At 38.4% G+C, this 25641-nt stretch overlaps 1 protein-coding gene across 1 annotated transcript in view; it reads left to right on the forward strand.

Annotated features, from left to right (window-relative positions):
* LOC126483942 (V-type proton ATPase 116 kDa subunit a 1-like) overlaps nt 1-25641 on the forward strand; it is a 195985-nt gene that overhangs the window by 149802 nt on the left and 20542 nt on the right. The window contains exons 11-13 of the mRNA XM_050107230.1: nt 1749-1873; nt 5945-5947; nt 15457-15695. Coding sequence (XP_049963187.1) covers nt 1749-1873; nt 5945-5947; nt 15457-15695 — 367 coding nt within the window. The remainder of the gene's footprint in view (nt 1-1748; nt 1874-5944; nt 5948-15456; nt 15696-25641) is intronic.

Consider the following 25641-nt stretch of genomic DNA (forward strand, 5'->3'; position numbering starts at 1 on the left):
GTTCTCAGGACCAGGAACCGTCATAAAATAAATGAATTGGAATCTGCCTCAGTGTGAGTGAAAGGTGTTGACAACTGTAAAAAGATCACACTCATTGGTGATCTGACTCATTATTATAGAAATTAAATAAAAAATTAAATAAAGTTCCCTTCCTTATCCTTATCTATTTTTTAAAAAAAAAAAAAAAAAAAAAAAAAAAAAAAAAAAAAAAAAAAAAAAAAAACTACACATTGATCTTGCCAAAAGCTGAGAAGTGATTCTTCTTGGTGTTAGGGCACCCTGGAATGCTCTCTGGGGCACCCTGTGATGCTAAATGCTCATTAATATTTGTTCATATGGGCGAAAATCTCATCTCGATAGTGTTGTTCATATGGGCGAAAAAGCTCTTCTCGAAAGTGTTGTAACTGGTTGCCTATCTGCCGAGCCAGGCCAGCTCTAATTTTAACAAACTGGCCGTGGCACTAAAATGAAAACTTCCGGTCAACGCCCTTCCGCTTTCGTTGCCACTGTGCCGCAGCCCAGAAGTTGTGGTTTGGTAACTGGCAGCTATATAAGTAATGAATCTGGAAAGACAGTGTCAGTCGTCGAGCAGCTGCATGTGCCGCGTTATTCCATCTGGGCTAGGTGACTTGAACGGTTGGAATGTTCCCACTGCCCACTGGATTTTGTTGAAGTTCACACACTCCTTGGCCAATTCCCAGCCCTCTCTTCAAGTTTCTGATGATAAACATACAATAAAAGTACAGACAGCAGTGAGTATGAGCAAGGAAATTATATACATTTTCTGTGCTGCGAGTGAACTCATTTGAATAATATTAGCATGCTGTCTTAAGGTTTTTAAAAACACACTGAAAGCATCTTAAGATTAAATTTTGTACATTATTATTTGACCATGGCAGAATGGTTGCTGAGGAGACAGTCAAAGCACAAGCATTTTTTGGTAAACCTTAAATTCAGACGGTTCTGTCTAGATCCAAGCCCATGTGATTTCTTTCTCTTTCAAGAAGTGGAAGAAACAATTTGCGAATGTATTGTTTTGAGACCCTCAAAATGAAAATATTGTGCCATAGTTAAGACACTGGATACACATTTGTTGGTTTTTCTTTAGATATCATCATTGGAGTGTTCTGTTTGTTTCTTTTTCAATAAATGGCAGAATACGTCACCATCACTTTCATCAGCATCTGAGCCGGAAAGTGTAGGAATAAAAATCTGACAGACAGACAGACAGACAGCTGAACCAAGATATCTATTTAAATGGTTTGGTATCAACTGGCAAATTTCCACATGCAAATTCTAGTGTGCCACACAGTTTAATATGTAATTTGGGTAAAATATTAGTATAGTTCTCAATAATAAATGACAATTCACCCTGTGAGTTTTCTGATGTTGCATTATGGGTGTGCTTGTGAACTATTTGAGAAAAGAAAGGTCAGCATCTTGAAGTTGTGACACAAAGCATAGGCAAATTTCACTGTTGGTAGGCTGCAAAAAGAAAAGAGAGATCTTGAGAGATTCAGTGACTTGTCAGATAATTATTACATTACTTTAGAGTGCATAGTTTACTTATTCTATAAACAAATAACAGAATTTTCCATATAATTTTATACAGTTTCCACTTTCTGACTGCTTAAACGAACTTATAAATACACAGTTTAATGAAGTGGAATTATGCTCAAAGCAGTGTGTATTTATGAAGGCGATTTTACATTTGCAACAAAGATGACAATATCCATTTTTGTTTACAGCCACTTTCGTAAGCCAATCAACATCCTCCTTGAAACTGTGCCCCAATTTCTTTTCCTGCTGTTGCTGTTTGGATACTTGGTGTCACTTATGTTTGCTAAATGGATTCTATATGGAGCAAAAAATGGTAAGTTTTTGTACACACTATATATGTCATAATGTTTTCAACAAACCACAGATCGCATATTCAGTGAAAACGAGCCTTCTGTCACCACTTATTACATGAGTGTTGTAATGATTGATTGTCAGAAGTTACTAGATTTGGACATTCAGTAACACGTGGAATTTCTCTTATATGGAATCTGTGTGCTTATACATATTCTACCATGTAGAAAACAATGATTAAAAATGAAAAAAATTGTCTACTGTTGAAACACTTGAGTTGAATCTACAGTAGTTTCAAATTTCTAAGAATCATCTGCCCTTCTCACTTATTCCTAAAATAAAATCTAAAGGATTGAGACATAAAAAGGAATGTAATGGGTATGAAATAAAAGGTTTGTTTTCAAATTTTATTTGTTATGGCAAACTTTGAAATTCAATTTCTTCATATAAAAAAAAGGTCATAATATAAACAATCTAGTTATACTTCAGTGTGAAATTGAATACTTTTCTGATATCAAATTTGTAAGTGATTTTATGTTAAGATAAATGTGCAATTCTCTTCAACGACAGTAAATGTTTCAAATAGAATTCAACCTGTAAATATAAGCATGTGAAGCAGCACATGAAACATTTTTTATTTATTTATTGATGTTTTATTAGTTCACACCCTGAAAGGAACCAATAAAGACTAGGAGATAATGAGCAACATCTACAACAGTTGACATATACAATAAAACTGATGGAAAACTGTCAGTTAGCACTAACATTGCCTCTTAGTCACATTCTGAGGGCATCACAAGTACTTGCTAGCCACAAACCTGCACAGATAGATATATCAACTTTAATAGCAGAACTTTGCAAATTGCACATTATTTAGAAGAATTTACAATGCAAGCCTTCATCTAAAATTATTTCAGTTATGACATAAAAATGTTGTGTTAAAATTGCAAATAAGGCAGGCTAAGAATAATCATCTGACTCAACCATACTAAAATGAAGTGCTGGAGTCTCTTCATTTTGCTTTGGCCTCAGGATACAAAGATTTTCCTAATTGTGCAAAAATGTGAGGAGAATGGCATTCATTGCTAAGTGACTTGGTTCATTCATTTATTAATTGATTCATTGTGTTCCATAGTTCTCATCAAAAAGTAGAACCTTAATAGGTATGGAACAATTCAAGGTGTACAAAAGCCAAGCAAATTGTAAAAACTTAATCTCTATAATACTGTAGTAATAATAAATTATCATTATACTGCTTAATGCTATTCATGGTTATGCCTGTAAAACTTTGTAAAACAAATTCAAAATAAAGCAGCTACTGCTTGCTACCTCCTCATATATACCAAATGGTTGTTGTTTATCTCCTGTTGGAAGCTTAGTATTTATTTGCCTACATTGGCCTTTTTGAAAGACATTTGTTACATGCAGCTGTAAATACTGAGTTCTGTTTGTATTAAATTACTACTGTCATGCAACTTAACAATAAACACAGCTACTTTTAAACCCATGAATATAGATATTTAGATAATTTGTTGAAATAGTGGCTAATGAGGTATGTTTTTAGCTTCCTTTCCAAGTGGTAGGGATTTACAGTTTCATGCTTTGTGTTAGATGGGGGCTTGCTGAATACATCTGCAGAAGAGTACATAACTTCACTCTGAACCAAGCTATTTGTTTGGTCCAGGAAATCACTTTTTAACACATTATTCATACATATGTTACAGGAAAAGGTATAAACAAAATTAATTTATGATTTAAGCAGTCACTGTGATTACATGATGTACACAAACTACATGATAATATAAATTAACATACTACATTTTGCAGGTAGACCTGCCTTTGCTGGGATAGGTTTGATTAAAAGCATCACCTATACCATCAAAGGCAGGACTATCTGTGAAACCAGTCAAGTGATCTACAAGCTAAGCTCCAACCATTGTGCTGCATTCTACTTGAGCATGACAACTAACAAGCTGTCTGTCAGCATAAATGGCCACCAACAAGTTGTTGCCAAGAAACAGCTGGACTACCCAATTGCTGATGATGCCACCCAACACAATATTCTTCATTTCAATACCTGTGTCACACCCTGTGCCATCTGGATCCTTCCCACCAACACCTGCTTTTCTGAATTGTAATATATCCTACATTCCCATAACCCACCTGGCCTCAATCTTGACTAGTCTTTGTCCTTACCCTCTGGCCCCTTCCCTGTTCCCATTCCAGAACTACACAGTCCTCTATTCCACCAATGCACCCACATCTTTTAACCTCTCTCCTTTCCCATTATCCTCTCGTCTTACTGCACCTAGGTTTCCTACCCTCTTTCTCCACTTCACGCCTGTATGCTCCCACAAGCAGCACTTTACTGTCCTCCACCCCTACCCTGGTATCCCTCCGCCTCATTGCTACAGTCTCTCCTTACCCCCACCAGCCGATTGCATCTCCCATCATGTGCAGCTGCTCGCAGTGTGGCCTGAGCAACTTGTGACTGCAGTCATGTGTTAGTGAGTTGTGTGTGTGTGTTTTTCTGTGTGTCTGTTGTGTGTGTGTCTGTGATCTGTTTTCCACTGCAGAAGAAGAACTTTGTCCCAAAGCTTTAACATTTTAGCAATCTTTATCATTATGCTTATGTGCGACTCAGTGCCTACAAGAGGGGGGGGGGGGGGGGGGTCGAAAACGAAAAGTTTCTAACTTAACAAATAAAAAGTGACAGAAGTTTCATAATACCAATTTATTTTTGAGTATAATACCTGTGTACACTAATACACTTGTGGGCATGCTCAGATAACTTCTGCAAACAATTTACACAAAAAGGTCTTCCATTTTGAGTCCCTCCAAGTGTTCACAGCATAAATCACTGAATCATCATTGTCAAATTGTCGTCCTTTGAGGTATTTTTTTTAGGTTTGGGAAAGGAAAACAGTTTGGTGGAGCCAAATCTGGAGAATATTGTGGATGACGTAACAATTTGAATCCACATTCACACCAAGTTTCCAGTGCTGCAAGGGCTTTGTACTCCGGTGCATTTCCTGATGCAAAAGTACTCCACACACCAATTTTCCGTGCCTTTTTTTATTTATCTCTTCTCTCAAATTGTGCAGGAGGGTGCAATAGTGTGATGCATTGATAGTTACACCCTTTTGCAAGTAATTCACCATAATTACCCCTTCAGCATCCCAGATGACTGATGCCATCACCTTACTGGCTGATTTTTGCACCCGGAATTTTTTTGGGCTGGGGGGATGAAAGACATTTCCATTGTTGTGACTGTTATTCTGTCTCAGGACCAAAGTAGTGAACTCATGTTTCGATCATTGTTACATACCTTTCAAGAAAGCTGTCTTCATCCGCTTCAAATTGGTGGACGATTTCTTCCCAACATTGCACACACTCCCATCTCTGATCTCCTTTCAAGTCTTTTGAGATGCATTGAGATGAAACTTTACACATTCCCAGAATATCCACAAAAATGTCATGAGCATGCCTTTGGGAGATTCCAAATGTGCTTTCAATGTGCTGAAACATTGTTCTATGATCCTGCAAAATCATATCATGAATTGCAGTCACTATTTCATCAGTGGCAATGGTGACAGGCCTTCCAATCCTTGGTCAATCTTCCGCACTTGTTCTTCCACATTTTAAGTCAGATACCCAGTTTTTCACTGTTGCATAAGACAGAGCACTGTCCTTAAGTGTGTTCCGCATGTCCTCTGCAATTTCCTTGGGCATAATTCCCTTCAAATAAAGATATTCAATCACAGCACGGTTCTTGACTCACCGTTTTGCTTACACTACAGTATACTACACATCCTAGTGGCAAAATTAACAGAGCTGGAGCCACAAAATTTGATTTGCATACACACAAAGGGTCACCATAAAAATAGGTGGTGTTGTTTGTACGAAACATTGTGGTAACTATCTCGGGCTAGAAACTTTCCTACTGTCCCTCATACACTACATGGTGAATATTTAAGTGTCAGATTATATTAAACTGATAGTTTTGTTAATACTGCAGTTACACAAAATTATTTACTGCACAAATTTACTGATTTTTTTAATGCTACACACTAAGATACTTTTTTTGTCCAAGATGGTTGTAACACATTTCCTCACTGTAACATTTATTATCTCCTAGGTGCAAGTATACTAACATTGCTAAATCTATAAATGCATGAAATTAAAAAACTGTAACTATGAACTTGTAAACAGCTGATTATAAACCATTAATTTCAGTATACTGACACCAGTGAAACATTCCTTAAGTGTAAAACTCAAAAGTCAGATGTTTATTTGATGGCAACATTCACAGTTGCCCAAAGATACCAAACTCATGAAATATCCTCTCTGTTAGATATGTTTATGTTGTCATTTTATAGCTCATTAAACTCTAAAAGGTGGAGTTAATACCATCTTGTTCATTGAGTGGTGAGTCAGGTTTTCTTCTATTGCAGCAAATATTTGTAGCTTTTCAAATACATCAAATAGTTTATTTTTTACCCTGTACAGAACTGTTAAGCTTTCTGTAGACTCTACCTCCAGGGTCATTTCTGAAATTCTTGAAGTGAGCACAATCCATAGATTTCTTGGACATAGTGCCTTCCTTATGGTCTTTTACTGTGCTACAGTCTAAAGCTCCTTCCAGTTTAGTGAATTTATGTCTTCAAGCACGTCCTATATTTTATCCCTATACCAACCTGATTGCCATAAATCATTGTTTCTTATCTTGGCAACAGTAAGAATATTTCTGCCTAACTTTTGTGGTGTGGAGGCTTTAAACCTTAAATCCATGTTTCTAAAGAGTTTGTATATCTTATTACTTGCTTTCCCTAAGTAGTTGAGCTACACATATTTCTCTTTTATCAGATCCTTTCTTTGCTTTGTGGTCTGTACTATTTGATTCTTTTATCCTATATACAGTTTACCTATATCCTTCCCCTTCTCCAATTTAGTTGTTAGCAGCCATCACTTGTTCAAGGATCTGAATTTATTTCTGCTTGTTATGGTTGCACCTTCCACATCAGACAAATTAGGCACCAGGCTATTGAATGATGCGAAGACAAAAAATAATGATCATTTTCAACAGTAGTGTAAAAGGTAGCACATGTTCAAAGGTATATATTGGAACTGGACATAGAATATAGCACACATGGGTGCTAAGGCTGAATAATCTGTGCATGAAGCTCAGGATAGGAACTTAGGTAATAAGAGTTCAAAGATGTAGAAAGGTTTAAAAGTTCTGCTCAGAATAGGAAAAGATGAGCTATTGAAAGAAGGAAACATGGATCACTACTTACTGAACAAGCCATGTGCAAACTATGTTTTTAATTCCACCCTCCGTAGGTTACCATTGTGGGAAACAATACGTACGCCTTTAGGCTCAGCATACAAACACACGCCTTAAAAAGAATGTTACTTGAGCAACTACCAAGAAGGAATACACAGGTACTTGTGGATGCCATAGTCGAATAAACATATGTAGCAAGTCGCTTTGCGATGGATGCCAGTCTCTTAACATCTATGCACAGTAAGGGGTATCTTTGTATTCTTGAAGACAATAGAAAAAGAGATCATTAACACTTCATTGTTTCGTCAAATATGTGTGTCCAATCCCCATAACAACCTATTGTTTAAATACCATGAGGGAAACAGTAATATGGAAGTCTTTAGAGTGGTATTTGCAAAAATCCCAGATAGAACATGACCAACAGATAAAATGTTGAATTAAGTAGGAATAGCACTTAATGTGGGGCAGGCAGTTATCAGATCCATCATTTTGATGAAGGGTTAGGTCAGTCTTGATGACAGTGCAAGAACTTCCTACGACACAGAGCTAAAACTCTGTTAGATCTATAATTGCTCATTAGGGGCTTTGTGCCAGTTTCTGTAAACAGTACAAGAAAGCATTAGCAATGTCCGACATGTAAGCTAGAGTGAAACATTTGTAGGTATTCCAGGTTTGTTTGAAGCTGTAACGTATAGCTATTGTAGAAGTTTTCATAAAAGCAGCCTTGAGAACAAACATCCGTAACACGAGTATTTACTTCATTGGAAGAAGTAACATTTTTAAGAAATTCTAGTGTTTATCATGAAATATCAAGCCAATTGAACAGTGTTCTTATCAGTTTAGTAACCTTCCAAGGTGTGAACTTCCTTACAGTTTAAAACTTTGAGCCAGTTTGGGACTCACACTACCTTCTGTGGGATTGTTCTTACTCAGTAAGCTATCCATGATGATTCATGAATCACAATTACAGTTTCAGTCCTAAAAGTTCTTGTCTCCTACTTTCCAAAATTCACACAAGCTTTCCTTCATATCTTGCTGGGCTACCATTCATGGAAGAAAGTCTATTCCAGACAGAAGCAAGTCTCAGGCTAGGTTTGTTTCCAGAATAAATTTTTTGCTCAGGAGTAATTGTGTTTCCTGTTGTGTAACTTACTTAGAGTTTGAAACTGTCTGCCTGACTTGGGCTTGAGCCTGAACTCTACCCTTTTTGGACAGTCTTCTAACTGAGCTTATGTTATTATTATGACCAGTTGTTTATGACTGGAACATTTCCAGTTGCTTAAGATATCACAATGTTAAGTGAGAGGGTAGAGAATTCTCATCACTCTTCCATCTAATTCCAGTTTTGCAGGAAGCCACAGAATTGTTAGAGACATATTGGGCACTCATAATATGTTGCTTATTTTACACTTTGGTCTTCTAAGGCATTTGGATATTGATAAGACAATTTACACATATAGGAAGAATGTACTTATCCATTAGACAATAAATTACTACTGTTAGTGTCTTCTATGAATTGTCAGTGGCATTTTACTGCATATACCACAGTAGCCTTTCAAGTATATCATAATATTGTGGTGGCACTGAAAGTGCTGCAAAATTGCTCAAGTACTCACTCAAAAGCTCAGTTCACACAATCAGTGCAAGGAATAAGAACAATCTAGATGCAGGCCTAAAATTAATGAACATAGTTTGGTCTAAAATATTTCCATTATTCACAAACACCTATTTTCAGTAACTTGGTACAAACCACAAAATGTTTTACCTATGATTTAATAAGAACCTGTAGAATTTATTGATGGGGAACACATGTTGCTTCATTGACAAATTTCTTAGCAGAACTAATTGATGTATTTGCTGATGATTTGCAGTAATCCTACCAGTACAAGTAAATACCATACATTTTTTCTTGCATAATATGTAGCTTTGATAGTTTAGGAATTATTATATGCACTTTGTTATGATACTTTTTTATTGGCACAGGTGTAACAACACAACAAACTATCCTGGCATTATGAATGTCATTATTCCAGGAAACTCAATGGGCAGTCAAAATACAAAATGTGATCAGTGCAAATGATTGAAACAGCTAGTATGTGTAACTCAGAACATGGAGTGATGTGGAAGCCATGTTTGTGTTAATTGGTCTTGGTGGTAGAACTGAACTGGCTGAGCATATCGCCAGTAGAAAGTAAACAACAGGGTCAGTGGTTCTGCCCTTATTGCACATTGTGTGCAAAGTCTGTCAGAGCATTCCGCACTACTCTGCTGCAATATCCATGCCAGCTCATCAACATCCATATCAAATGGGGATACTAAGATTCTCTCCACTGAAAAGACAAAGTAGGGACAAAAATGGCCTGGTTTCTGCCACAACTTCCACTGCAAAATCCAGCAGGAGGTCTACCATCAAAGTAGGCAACACCAATGCAGCTGTCTCCACCAGAATGGCAGAAAATTGCTAAGGCTGACATAACAAGTGGTCTGTCTGCATCAGTGGGGACAAGGACTCATACGCAGTTGAATGGGGAAAGGAGGATGCAGCTTCCAAGTCTATGAGCTCGGCATTGGGTGCTGCAGGAGTGATTGCCACTGGATACCCTATTCCACAGACGAAAGGAGGACAGGGGAGAGCGTAGTGGGGAAAGCAGCTGATGTGCATGGTGCCACAGTTTTTGAGACTCTTACTGGAAAACAGTACAATGGACCTCATTGCCTGCCTGGCACAGAAACGGAGGCATTGAGGGCCTGTGAGTCATGGATGGAACTGATCGGAATGACGGGTCTGCTGCATCTGACCAACATCCACCACAAATAAATGCCACCATTTGTGACCCACCACAACACCCAGCAGCAACACTTGATGCCAGCTGAAACACAAGGCCCAAATGGCAGCCCTGCAAGGAAAATGGAATGGGCTAATGGGCTGCTACATTCTGGAGCATATGACTTGGTGTGTAAGAAATGCAATAGGCCCTGCTGCTGGCACCCATGCAAATTATCCACCGGACTGCAGCTGTTCATGGGTATCACCTGATATGTGGCTAGAAAGCTGCATGATTCTCAGCAGCCTGCCAGAAACTGTTTAATGCTTCCTCTAATCATCTCACCTCATTCCGCAGCAGTTCATCCCACCTACATTATACATTATTCTATACTTATACCTAACAAGCACAAAATATAAATTTACTCTTATCTTATAGGTCTCCACGCATACAATCTTCTTCCCACTGGTTCATCCAACACTTCCTGCTTGCTCCTCTGCCCCTTCTTTTCCACATTTTCCCTTTGTTCCAATCCCACAATTCCTGGAATAACTTCTGGACTCCCATGAAACGGTATCAAATATTCCACTTGTACAATTGTTGTCCTCACATGCAACTGGATCTTGGTGACATAGTTCCCACAACTTGATATGGCCCTTGTTATTTTGCAAAAAAATATCTTTGTCTTCTTTAGAGTATAAGCATTCAAAAACATTATCCATTAGCCAACATTCTATTGCGGAATCCTTGCTGCATGGTTCCACTTCTGACACCAATTGTAATAACCTGTAGATTTTTGGAACAAGAGGACACTGTGCAGTGCCAATCAAGCAGGCTGAAATTCCAAATTGCTGTAGTATAGCCCTGCAGTACAGGAAGCAGCAGCATGGCTGGGACATCCAGCTGCCATGTGTGTGTTGTCGTCCCACATTACTGATAGAACACAGCAGTGGCTGAGCAATGCCTCATGACACAATTGCCTACACTAATGGTAATATCAGGTCTGCAGCATATGTCATGGAGTGGCTTTCACACCCTGCACTGCCCAGCAGACAGAAGGCAGGTAACGTAATGGCAGTGACCTGCCCTGGGTCAAAGGCAGGCAAGTTTCTTCCCAGGGCTGGTGCTTGCCTGACGTGGTTGTGGCTCCAAGTTCTCTGATTTCAGGGCTGAATGCTCTGATGCAGAGTTGAACTACGATTTGTGAACAGCATTCTGAATTGTGCCCAAGCGTCACAGCCCCGTAGTGATAGAGATATTAGTGTAAAATGGCTAAGTATTTATATGTTTATACATTTCTGAGCTGTGCTTGCTATACCTTGCAGCATATAGGTCTATACTAAACATTTTGGTGGACACTGGTGTGGTAGGCTTCCATCCTCTTCTGCAACGTTGTGACAGCTGTGTTATATTTTATATGGTATAGCATCTGTACTTGCCTGTAGCTAGTGCTATTGCAAACCACTTCCTAATTTGTACATTTCTGACCAAATATGGTTGGTGTGCTACACAGGGAACAGAGCACAAACACAGTTTGATAGATTGAAAAGACTGCTTACAGTCTGAACAACACATGAATTTGATGTCTGTTTGGTGAAGCAAGTTACGAGGATGGCAGATATGCACGGCCTATGGAAGAACCTTAGCATAATAAGAGATCCTCTTGCATGGATCTCATGAACCAGACATCGTAGAAGTAATTGACACAACAGGGAATGTCCTTAATCAAATGCTCCAAATTTCTTTGATTAATTTCTGAGGCAGACAAAATTCCAGAAGGCAGACACTTGAAGTGGTAAAGCCCAAAGGGGGTATTGAACACTAAGAAATGCTGAGAGGGAGCATCTGAGAGAAACTCCAGATGTCTATTGCACAAGCTGATAGAAGAAAAATATTGGTTTTGTAATCTTACCCCACCACATATCACCATTAAAGTTCTATGTCTCACCAAAAAGTTAAGAAAGCTTCAAGAGGTGTAAGATACACAAAAGAAAAAACTTTTTACTTATCTTCATTATCTCATTGTTGTTGTTGTTGCCTCAAAGTCTTGTTGTGTCTAGGGGTACATTCTTGCAGCTGAAATTTTGATTTAACATTCTGAGTTCCTGAAGACAAAATAACTGATGAAGATTTGCCTGTTGCTATGAATATATTTTTTATTTTATCCCAGTCTTCTAAATCACAATGACTTAACAATTTTCACTTCTATCACACCACAAGTTTAGGAAAATGCATGTGTTTCCAACAGAGGCTTCCTCACCATTACTACTTACATTCTGTGGTACTAAAATTTCCAAAGTGTTTACAAAGCAAAAGAGTTTACAAACTTTCCTGACAAGGAAGAATCTTTGCTAAAATATATCATTAGTTTGTAAATGAGTCCAGTAATAAATTTAATAATTAACAGTAGACTGTGAAATTAATAATATGAATTTTAATCATGCCACAAATTTTGTAATTTCAAATATTTTTAAAAGAAGAGTAATTTTAGCTGTCCGTACAGAATACTAACAAATTAATTTCTTTTTACATACTTTAGCTTGAAACATAACACATGATATACAAAATCATATGAAGTTCATTTAATTAAACAGCTGAGAATGTTCACCTATGCCAGATTTGAGAGCATACAAGGTATTGGTTATTCCTATTAAGAAAAAGGTAATGTTAGAGAAGGGTGACCCATTATTAGCTCATGACATCAACAACAGCTCCTCTGGACACAGAACCCAATGACTAGGTGAAACATGAGAAACATTGCTGAGTTTCAGCCAATGCTGCAGCTTGGCTTTAACCTTGTCATGTGTGGCAAAGGGAATGAGGTAGGGGTAACAAAATGTAGGTATTGCTGATGTTTTAAGGAAGATTTAAGCCTCTAAATTTTCCACCTGCCCAAATGTATTCTCACTTAGTATAGGGTCCAAATCCTGAAAGGGGGCTGATTGGGGCAGTAAATGGACTTTACCAATGATCTGAAATCCAAAAACACAAAATCCATCTTGAACAAAAATATTTTGTGCCAACTCTGACAGTGCTAAGCACTCTAACAGTGTAAGTTGCCCATCCACATTCTTATAACACTCCATGATGGAATACTCTATTTACTAAAAGATACTATTTGACACATGCAGTCTTTGCAATGCAGGACAGCCTAAGAGCCAGTAGTGTCGAAATAATTACACTGACCCATAGCCCCCTTGTCTACCAGAAACTCAGTTGATCACCCGTACATCACCAGAATTAGTGGGGTGATGCTTTTATGGCTTCAGAGATGGCCTCTGAGACCAGGGAAACTCTGAGGCCATCAACAATTGTCCTGTGGCTTACCTACTGTTACAAATGAATGCTAAGTGGTCTACTTTTTGGCACACCCCATGCATGGTATCATCATAGAGGCAGTACTGTTTGAAATGTGCCAGATGACAACTGATGTAGGACTGCCAGCTTGCTCACTGAGTGGAGCCAGGATGACAGTGCCAAGAGCTCAGAAAAACTTGTGAATTGGGACCACAATTCTTTGACTTGCATGTACCCACTGAGCTCACCATGGGCAAAGAAGAGCAGCATCATAACATCACCGTGCTTGAATTTTCAGTGATGTCATCACATGAAAGCTAGTGGAAGACCTCGCAGAGTGCCAGATACTGTTTACCACATGAATCTAACTTCACCACCTGCCAATTGTTGGAAAGTCTGTCCCTTGTCTCTGCCTTAAGATCATGTGATTCAGTTATCTGAGCCACTCAAGCAAAAGATGGTCAGACAAGAACAATGCTCTAGTTTGAACCTTGGGGTCGGTGGTTATTGGACAATCAAGTCCCTAATTAGTTGGTCTTTCACAAGAGACCTTTAGGTTCGGTGATGCAGTCCACATATGACTGCCCAGGGTGCTTGTGGTACTTGTTAAACTGCAACTGTTCCACCAGCCCATGGGTTTGATTTCCAAAATACTGCATGAGCAACCAAAAGAGTTCCTCAAAGTTGGGGTCAGCAGAGGGCTTCAAATTTTGTATGATTTCATACTACCCTATACTACTGGACAGTGACAAGGTGGCAATATCATCTGGACCAGTGATATGCCTTACCTGACAGTGCAGCAACACCCAGTTCAGGTAACTCTCCCACATTTCTACAGACTTACTGAAACTGGTGAGTAGCTTTTGGGGGCAGGGAAGCAGACTTCTCTTCAGACACCTGATCAACAATGCTTGAGACCAGAACAATTCCATGTTCTGTTTGAGCATCTCCTGCACCTTCTCCTGTTGCAGCTTTTGTTGTTCCTTGTGGAGGTCCAACTATTCCTGCCAGCATAACAAAAATGCCAGTCCTGGTGACAACAGATGAACACTGCAAAACAAAGTAAATGTGTTACACATGTAGGAATGCCCACATTGCCACTTTTATCATATCTGCACATTGATGACAATGCTACAAACCGTACTGGTGATACGAATGTCACCATTCTAGAAAACTTGACAAGCATCCATATACAAGAGAGCAGAGAATATGAAACCACACAGAGACTGGCATGAAAAGGAAAATAAAATATGATTAGTGTGAATGACTGAAATGACTAGTATGTGGAACCCAGAGCACAGCATGATGCTAAAGCCAGATCCATGTCAGATGATCTCAGCATTAGAAAGGAACTGAGCCGGTCTATCCCACTCCACCAAGCATACAACAGAGTTAACAGTTCTGCCCACGCCATACTTTGTGCCTGCCACCTGTGACAGCATTCTGTTCTTCTCCCAGCATCAGCAGTTCTGTACATACCACACTGCATGCCTGCCATCAGTGACAGCATTCTGCTCTACTCCGACATAATACCCATGCCACTTCATCTGTGTCTGTATTGATGTCCAGTGGGGGGACACTAAATATACAGTTGTAATATAACAATTTTTGACAAAATAATTTAACTGGAGAGATAAAAAATCTACTCATCAAGAGGCAACAGAACAAACACATAAAACAAGGTTGTAATTGGGCAAGCTCTTGAAGCCAGTGGCTTCTTCTTCAGACGGAATGGTTGAAGGGGAAGGAAGAGGAGTCAAGGAAAAGGGGTAGATTTTGGGAAAGTCACCCAGAACCGCAGATCAGGGGAGACTTACTGCACAGAATGAGAAGGAAAGACCAATTCAATTGCCTTGGCCTTATGGCTGAAGGAGGAGCCACTGGCTCTGAAAGCTTACCTAATTACAACCTTGTTTTATGTGTGTGTTCTGCCACTGCTTGGTAAATATACACTTGTTTGTTAACAATAATCACTGTGTTAATTTACAATTTTTTACAATTTTTTTGTCTTGTTCCACTTCTTCAGTTGGTTTCTATAGACTAAACATTAATTGTAAACATCTATACTCTTATCTAAAATGTGTATCTCTAATTTGTTTTTCTGATCTGTTCCACATTTGAGAGGAATTTTTCTCTGTGAATTTATGGAACAGAGGCTGTAGTTAATATAAATACATATATTTTTATGCTTTTGATAGTTACTTTCCTTCTCTCTGTTCAACAAAACATTCATGTAATACAACTGTCTACTTACAGAACTGTTGACAAGTGAACATTGTGCACCAAATGTGCTCATCACATTCATCAATATGCTCCTTTTCAAGGAATCTGATGCATTGTGTAATAGTGAAGGTGAAGACTGCTGTGATCCATACTTTTTTAATAACCAAAGAATGGTACAGGCAGTCATGGTACTTGTGGCACTCCTTTGCATTCCGTGGCTTCTTCTGGCCAAACCAATATATATAATTCGTTCCCAGAAGAAAAATAGACAGGTATGTTATAAAATATCAATATCATTTTGTGCTTTCTCCAATTTTGTATTTATTGTATGCCTATTATGTAGCTCTACCGTTCATGCATAGAAACTTCATTTTCAGGAATGCTGATGTACCTATCAGCTATCAGAGTCAATATTATTTTCTCAGATTAGGAGCCATAACAGATACTTAAATATGCAGAAGGTGTGGCTAATTTGTCAGCCATTGTCAGGTATTTAGATTCCCATGTTGTTGCTGGCACCATCCTTAAATATTTGTCTTATGTTACCATTATCACCATTCCCATTTCTATACAAATTAATCTTACACTGCTGTGTAATCTATCTCTTCACAAGAACTGAGCTGCACACCACCTTTATTGAGAATGTTATTTATAAATGAAGTCATTAATATATGCTTGAATAATTACATGATGCTGAACTCAGGAGACATAGAGGGCAAATCAGTGGAACCTTTAATGGAGATAGGCTTAGGACTGAACCAATTTTGAAAAAGATGTAAATGCTGAAGTCAGATGAGAAAGTTATTCAAATTCTTGACCCAATAGGGGATACTGAACACATACATAAAGGGCATCACAAGTGGTCACACATTTGTTTGATCTATGGGAGAGCATTGAGGAAATGCTGAAAACATCTGAACTGGCAGGCATTTGAAGATAGACACCAGGTATTCCCTGAAAGTCAACTTACAAAGTTTCAAGAACCAGCATTGTGTGAGGAATCTTGGGCAGCCTATACTACAGCCCCTATACCTCACTCTGTAGGGGCCACAAAGACAAGATTAGACTGATTACAGCATGCACAGAGGCATTTAAGCAACCATTCTTCTGTGCTCCATGTGTTCAGAAAAAATCTTAACATTTGGTACAATGTATTTGAAGATGTAGGACAGTTTCAAAACTGACTTGAACGAGGTTTCAGAAAACTTACAAAACGTTTCAGTAATCTGCTCATTGATGAATCAGAAGTGTTCAATCCGTAACAGCGGTGTCATGCTATTGTGGTTTTAGGTAGGCAATAAAATATAGGTGATTTAATTTGTTTGATTGTTGCAGTAGAGGGACCTTATTGATTACTTAAAAGGTACTAAAATCAGGTAGATCAATCTTTAAGACAATTCTACATAGCAGTTCATAGCAATAAAGAAGTTTAAATTTAGTGCATTTTTATTGTATTAATGTTACTGTACTTGCATCTGAAAATAATAGCCATCATCATTTCTTCCATCAAGTCAACTTATTGGGATTTTTCTACATTTTGTCTTGCCCAGTCATCGGTTGTGTTTGTACATTTGATGCCACCTCTAATTCTCAGGTCCTTGAAGATCTTTTTGTTTTTTGTGGGCATCATTAATGTTGCCTTGTAGAATCTTCCTGGAGTCATTCTCGTTAAAGCCTAGTTGATTGGTCCTATGAGGAGCCATTCTCTTTCATTTAACCATACCATCAATGTTACTTCAGTGTGAGAGTCACCAGCTGGCTACTTTCCAGTCGTTAGGTATTGTTGGATATTCCCATTCCTTACAGTATTTGGTTTTTGTCTTTTGTAGGCAGTAATGAAGGAACATCATTTCTGTTGCTTGGAGAGGGTTATTGTTTGGTCCAGCATGTGTCGCTGCTTCCATTCCAGACCACATTATAGATACAAGGTATGTTTTGATCTTGGAAGTTTGTGGCAACATTCCATCCCAAAGTTTCTAACCCTACTGCGTTGTAAAATTTGGAATCTTTTTGTATTCTGTACTCCTGGTGCACAGTATCATCCAAGGAAAATAATGGAAGTTGTCAACAATATAATTCATTGCTGGTCATTTGGATAAGTATTGGGAAGTTTCTACTTAACATCATACCAACTATTCCAGTTTCATTGACCTTAAGTCTGTGTATCATAAATTCTAGTTTAGACTGGACCTTTACGTCTATCTCACCTTGCATAATTACTTCTTTGACTAAGACTTAGGCAATAGTTGTTGGGACCTTTCATTTGACTGGTTGTAAAATTTCTCAGCCTTGATTGGTTGCTTCCAAAATTCCTTTCTGTACTGCTGGCAATTACAAGTGCAACACCCTGAAGGATAGCAAATAACAAAGTGCTACTTATTGTGCATATACAATATGGTATGAAGAACAGATGATTAATTTGTAAGTGTTTTGGGGGTTGTGCAGGATGTAAAATTACTACACAGAGCGGTTTCATCTGGTACCAACAATGGCTCTGACTCAGCTGGGCACTGGGTTAAACTGAACTTGTACACCCTTTTCCAAAAAAGTTCCAGGACATTTTAATTTTTTTTAAAGTAGATAATTGCACTTACCAAGTCATGAACCTATCTCCTTTTGAAGCAATCACCTTTGCTGTCTATACATAGTTACCAACGTTTCTGGTGGTCTTGGAAGCAAATAGGGAAATTTTCAACAATGATGATTGTAAGCTCCTTTGTCACATCTCGTTGGAGTCTGTGATATCCTGATGAAGCTTTCTTTCCAGTCGCCTTTTCACTCATGGAAACAAGAAAAATATTGCAAGGGTTAGGTTGGATGAATATGTCGGATGTAGGATGGCAATAATGGAATGTCCGGCCAGATACACAGTAACAGATAAAGCAGTACGATATGGGATCTTACATTGTCATGCAATAAGAAACAGTTCTGAGAATGCCACAAATCATGGTGGCAATGTTTAGTTGTTTGTCACAAACATTTCAAAACTTCATTGTAAACAGTTTGGTTCACTGTTTGACGTGGAGGAACATACTCATGGTGCACTAATCCTTTACTAATCCATGTCAAACAATGTGATCAGCGTTGTCTCTATTCTTGAAGGTTGTTGTTTGACTTTTTTCAGGCCTGGTGATCCAGACTCCACCATTCAGCCCTTTGACACTTCCAGTGAGTGTAATACTGGTAGCACCGACTTTCGTCCCCAGCAATAATCATTGACAGAAATGTGGGATCATGTCTGGCTCTATCCCGTAGTTCAGCAGAAATTCTTCATCTTTTCTCTTTCTGTTCATTTGTTAGTGTGTGAGGGATGAGTTTTGCATTAACATCTTCTGACATCACAAGCATGGTTCCAGGATGGTCTTCTTGCAATAACTACCTTACGTGCTCCACATTTGCATTGGTATGTGCTGTAGATGGACAACCAGGTCTGAGATCATCTTGCACTGAATCTCTGCCTTCATGAAACCTATTGTACCAATCCAAAACATGACTACTTGAAAGTGCCTTACTGCATATGCTTGTTTAATTATTGTCCGTGTTTCACCAGGGGTTCTCATGAGCTTTGCTCACAAATGGGATCCATTATGTCACTGTAATTCACCAAGATCCCAAACAGTGTGTTGCTAAACACAGATCTGCTACCCAGTGAGTTTGCGCAAAAACACGGCTAAGGTCATTTCAAGGGAGCACACACAAAAAGATAACACAAAACAAAAATTGTTTCTGTTTAGTACTGCAAACTCAGAAATTAAAAAAAAACTGTCCTGGAACTTTTATGACAAAGGGATATGTTCTATATAGGTACATCATTCCATGCTACATCACCTCTATGCCAAGGTTAATTGATCATAGCGGCTCACAAGTGGTGGTGTGAGTTTTTCGGCAATCCATAACCAGATGTTTTCAGTGGGTGAAAGAGCTGCAGAATGTGCTGGTCAGAGCAACAATTGAACAGTCACTGCAGTGAGGCAGCTCAAGTCACCAGGGGCTATATGGAGTCTTGCATTATCTTGTTGAAAGATAATGTTGTGAAGCTCTCGAAGATAAGGCACAGCCACTCACATTAACATGTTATAAATGTAATGGCTGCTGTACAAATTATCAGCTATGTGAAGTAATTTGATTATGTTGTATAACCAGTGGCACCCCATACCATCACACCAGCTGCTGGACCCATACAATTATGATGAATGCACTCTGGCAATGTTCATTCCTTGGAACCTTCCCATGTGGATATGTCCAGTGTGATGCCATACAGAGAACTGGAACTTATCTGAAGAAAATAGTGTGGTGTCCAGAGTTGTTGGGTACACCAATGTCAACTGTCAGTGTGCCTCTGTCTGCTGCTGCATCAAGGGAAACCGCAACAGTAGTTGTCATGCTGAAAGTCCATGGCGTTCCAAACATCATCACATTGTTCATACAGATACTTATCTTGCTGCAAGCAAAGAAGCCAATTTCCTGCCACAAGGTGCATAATGTGGCTGTATGCTCCTCCATGACCAAGCAAACAATATGCCTGCCCTCTCAGGCACTAGTGATGTGGGACCACTGAGATCCTGCATGTGTTGAGTATGGCCCTCCTGAACTCATTGGTTCTAATTTTACTACCGAGTCACAGAATCCTGAGCAATGTGACCAACAATATCATGGAACAATAAACTGCTGTCTTGATAGGCCATGATCCTACAACTGTCAAATTATGGAACTTCCTGGTAGATGTTTCTCTTTCTTATATGAGGAAAAATATAATCTTCTCTCAAACAAGCAATATACATGCACAAATTCTAAATGGGAAACCTGTTCTGTAATTTTCCCTTATATACAGAATACAGGTGGCATTACTGTTACACAGTTAGTGGGGTTGTGCTGAAGTACTAATCGTAGGAATATCCAAGCATTCAGTACTCTTCATGGCAATTTGATGTTTGTTGCATATTGTCTTCATTGTGTTGCAATTTTTGCAGCATGTAGTGTATTTGAATCAATAAACAATATTTTACTGTTTCGGATAGCCATCATATTGTTATTATGAAATTGTCAAATATTTTCCTTCATCTGAAACCTTCAAATATACATACAAATTATATGTTCATTTGCATTATCAATACGTGCTGTCTTCTCCTTGATGCACTATGCACTACACTCACTCCCATGCATCTACTCTATTACAGCAATTATTATCTGGGTGTAGTACTGAAACGACATTTCTCTTTGAAGTATATTTGAATTACTGGCAACATTTCTGCACTGTAACTAGGATATATGATTTCATTTATGTATTCTTCCAAGGTCTCCATTTCCTGACATGGTACCATTAAATATCTTCTCGTCAAGTTGCTGCTCTCCTGTGTCTCAGACACATTCCCAGAGTGGTTGCTACTGATCCAGTTCCAGTGTTTCTTCATCCTAGGAGCTACCCTTGTTTGGTTACTGTTGTAGATTATGATTGATCTGTGTTTATTTTCATGTTCAGTGAACAGGCTGTTTGCTATCCTTTCTTGGGAAGAGGACATGTGAGGTGGGTGTTGCAATCAACTGTTTTACAGTTTGAGGTCATATCAGTTCCTTGATGAAGAGTCTTGGGACCTGGACACATTCATGTGGGGTATTGATCAACTGCTCAAGTTCTTGGCTTATGTGAGATTTTCTGCTTCCATTTAAGTGCATGTACATGCTATATCTGTATTCTAATTTTTCATCATCATTCTAGGTTCTTTGTCTGCTTTTTGTATTTTTACAGTGAGAGATGCAGTTGTTATCACACATTTTGTTGCAATTTTTACAGATTCCTCATGAATTATAATAGACTTTAAGTATATTCATTGAATTATCAAGAAGTTTCCATTTGCCAACACTACATGCAGTAGCATTTGGAACTTTCAACACACTGTATAAATTTGGATAGTATGGGTAGACAGTTTGTGCTATGGAATAATGTTAAAACAATCATGCTCTTCATTGGCGTACCACATATGATAGAACATGAGATTTTTTTTCTAAGAAAATATTCCTAACTATGTTATTTGGAATAAAAATTACCAGTAATTACAAAACTCAGCTATAGGAAATGTGATCTCTTATGAGTGTGTAATGTTGTCTGAGAGCAGATACATCAGGTATAAAACATCAACAGAGAACTGCAGATTCCACTAAAGGCTAAATGTAATGGTTGTTGAGAGATGAGTATAGCAAAAAATGTTGAAAATGATAGTGATACATAGCTGAACAGAGCTTGTAAACTTAAAACATGAACGACACATGTAGGAGGGAAAGATTACCACTTACGGCAGTGGGAACATTGTTATGGTAGATGATTCCATCATAGCCAATACTGTCCTTAATGTTACTGACAGCAGCAAGTAAATAAGAACGCTAAATGATAGCTGAACTGAAATCGTGAAAGCTGATAGATATTTAACCATATGTTTCTAAATACAGTAATATCTTTATTGATTATTATGTTGTTATATCATTCCGTCCTCATCAATTTGATCCTTCGGTTATTGCCACAAAATGGTTAAAATGTTATCAGAATAAAACAATGGAATATCCACAATCTGGCCTCGGTCGCTGGAGACTGTGGTCATGCTTGTGTGAATTGCATTTGCATGTGCACGTGTGTGTGTGTGTGTGAGTGTGTGTGTGTGTGTGTGTGTGTGTTGTTTCACTGTCTATTTGTTGCACCTATCTGTGACTTGGGATCTCTGCTATACGGTTAGTAGCAATCTGTCCTTTTCGTAACATTGTCATTATTCAGTTATGGGTTTTCCATTGTTTGAATTACGTGTTTTCATGCATGAGATACTGGGAGACTGAATAAAAGCATTGTTGTGGTAGGTAGGAGGTCACAAAATTTTTAAAGGTGTGTAGTTCAGAAAGACTTTTATAATTTTGTTGCTGCATGATATACACCTGTTTGGCACAATGTGGTGTTGCAATGACTAATATGCATGTCATTATTTGGCTTGGTAGGTGGATGGGGGGAGGGTGGGTGGGTGAATTTTTCTAGAAATAGAAGGTACTGTAAGCATCCTAACATAAATGGGGTTGGCTACAAATGACGGATGAATTGCAACACGACAGCTATTCAATTCAATTCAATTCAATTCAATTTTTATTATCACATAACATGCCTTATAGAATCAAAGATTGTGACATAGGTGACTTGTCAGTTTTACACTATATATAACAATACTAAAAATAGACAATAAACTAATAATATATATGGTGTAACATTTTCAAAGAGGTATTTTAATTACAATTATAATGCATTGTCACCATTCATGAAATCTTCTACACTATAGTAACATTTATCTTTCAGATATTTTTCCAGGTCTCTTTTGGTACCTTTTACATTTGGGTCATCCATATCTTTCCATATTTTATTTACAAATTTCATGCCCATATAGTATGGGATTTTTTCATATGATTTTAAATGGTGGGTAGGTAACATGTAACTCGTTCTATGTCTAGTATCATATTGATGCAAGAAGAGGTTGCCCTCAAAAAGTTGTGGGTTCCTTTTCGTGAAAGTGAGAGTTTCATAGATGTATATGCCTGGAATGCTTATTAGATGTAGTTTTACAAATAAAGGTTTGCAGTGTTGCTTTGGTTTTGCTCCCACCATTGCTCAGATGATTCTTTTTTGTAGTCTAAAAGCTCTAAATAAATTTGTTTTTTCAGACCCCCAGAAAATTATACTATACCTAATGACTGAAACAAAATATGCATTATATACAGTTTTTCTTACAGCTAAATCAGTAATACTATACAAGATATTCATAATATATACAAGGCTATTCAGTCGGACCAGTATGTTGTCCACATGGTGATTCCATAACAGGTTTTTATTGACTATGTTCTGAGTTGCGCATTACACCATACATACTGTTCAGTGTGCACAACTGCACAAATTGGCAGTCAACAGTTGTGGCATTATTTGGCAAGCTGATCCACCATGGCAAGGCTGTAGTGTATTGGATGGGAAAAATTGGTTTTTAATTATTCTGAGGCCAAAAACTACATAAAAAGCAAAATGACATTGGTTTGTAATGGTTCTGTGGCCTAAAACTGCATAAAAACAGAAGGACATCAGCTTCTAATTGTCATGAGACTGGTGCAGGACATGTCCAATATGCTGTCCACTGTTTTTGCCACAAGTTGAAATAGAGAAACAGCATGTTCCACAAGAAATTGGAGTGTCTCAGGACTTACATTCAGAATTAGTTGCTGCAGTGCCTTCAGTTCAACTACATTTGCAATTGGAACAGTGAACTCAACATCTTTCAGATAACCCCACAGCCAGAGGTCACACAGTTTATGATCAGGTGATGTGGATCGAAAGGCTCTAGGGAAATGACGGTTGATAATTCTAGCATTTCCGAAATGCCTCTGTAGCATTGGCTTTACAGGTTGTACAATGTGTGGAGGACTGCTATCTCACATATAAAACTCCTACCCACATAGCCATGCTGTTGAAGGGTTGGATTGACATTGGTGTGCAAAAGGCTCTCATGGTGTTAACCAGTGATGGTACAGCTAACAGGACCCAAAGAACTTGTCTCCTCAAAAAAATGTGGCCCTACAATAAATGAAGCCATCAACTTGCACAACACAGTCACCTTTGCAGAATGAAGTGGTACCAGTTGATGTGTGTGTGGATTTTCTGTGGCCCATATTCTCCATCTCTGCATACTGACATGTCTTTGGAGCAGGAAATGAGCTTTGCTTGTTCACAGAATGTTCCATGGCTGTTCATTGTCCACTTACATGAGAGCAAGAAATTCCGTACTGAATGTTTTCTTGCTGGCAGGTGAGGAGGAAGCAACTCCTGAATGTAGGTGATTTTGTATGGATAAAAATTCTTGATGTTTCTTAGGATCCTAAGGGCCCGTGTTCAATTCCCGGCTGGGTCGGAGATTTTCTCTGCTCAGGGACTGGGTGTTGTGTTGTCATAATCATCATCATTTCATCCCCATCAACGTGCAAGTGGCCGAAGTGGCATCAGATTGAAATACTTGTACGCGGCAAACGATCTACCCGACAGGAGGCCCTAGTCACACGACATTTACATTTTACAGGCATGTCCAATGTTTGGGCAATTCCCCATGCACTGCATGTGTGCACACCACCTTTTGACTCCTCCTGCAATGCTGTGGCTGTATCTTTGAGACATGGCTGATCAGCTGCTGTTTCCGCTCTGCCACATTGCACTTCAAAAGAACCTGTGTTTTAATCAAACAATGGAGAATCCAGGATAGAATGTAACAATACCAGAGAAGGAAAGTTGCTACTCACCATATAGCCTATTGTGACTCAGCATCTCTGCTAGTGAGTAGCAACTTTCCTTCTCTGGTATTGAACCTTTGTTTTAGAATTTTATTATCATTTTCTCCAGACCATTAGTAGGCATCAGGTCAATGCCTTTTTTTCATACTCTTTATTATTTTAGTGTCCAGGACTTCTGCAGGACTACTGGTGCACAGTGACTATTCTTGTAAAAGAGCTGTACATGTAGTGTGTGAGTCTTCATGGAGACAGTCTTGTTTGGTGTCTTGGATGCAAACTGAGGAACAGTCATGTTCTGCGAGTCTGTTGGTGTGCATGTTTTGATGCTTACAGGGCCCTCTGTTGGGCAAATTTTCATTAATTTTTTTTGTTCCTTGACTTTTTCCCTTGTGGAAACACACTTGACCTCTTAGCAACAAATAAATTTGAGTTAATAACGAGCATCAAAACTGATTCAGGATTAGTGAACACAGAGTTCTCGTAACGAGATTGAGTATTGTAATCCCCAAATCCTAGAAAAATAAGCGAAAAATATACCTATTCAAAAAAGCAGATAAAAATTCATTTGATGCCTTCCTAAGAGACAGTCTCCACTCATTCTAAATTAATAATATAAGTGTAGACCAGATGTGGCTTAAATTCAAAGAAATAGTATTGGCAGCAATTGAGAGATTTATACCAAATAAATTAACAAATGACGGACCTGATCCTTCTAGGTACACAAAACGGGTTAGAACACTGTCGCAGAAACAACAAAACAAACATGCCAAATTTAAACAAATGCAAAATCCCCAAGATGATTTTGATCATATGTGAAGTATGTTAGCGGCAAGAAACAAGCAATACCTTCTCTGCACGATAGCAATGGAGATACTATTGAAGACAGTGCTGCCAAAGCAGAATTACGAAACACTGCCTTTTGAA

The sequence above is a fragment of the Schistocerca serialis genome, chromosome 6 (genome assembly GCF_023864345.2).
Source record: "Schistocerca serialis cubense isolate TAMUIC-IGC-003099 chromosome 6, iqSchSeri2.2, whole genome shotgun sequence".
Taxonomy (NCBI): Eukaryota; Metazoa; Arthropoda; class Insecta; order Orthoptera; family Acrididae; genus Schistocerca; species Schistocerca serialis.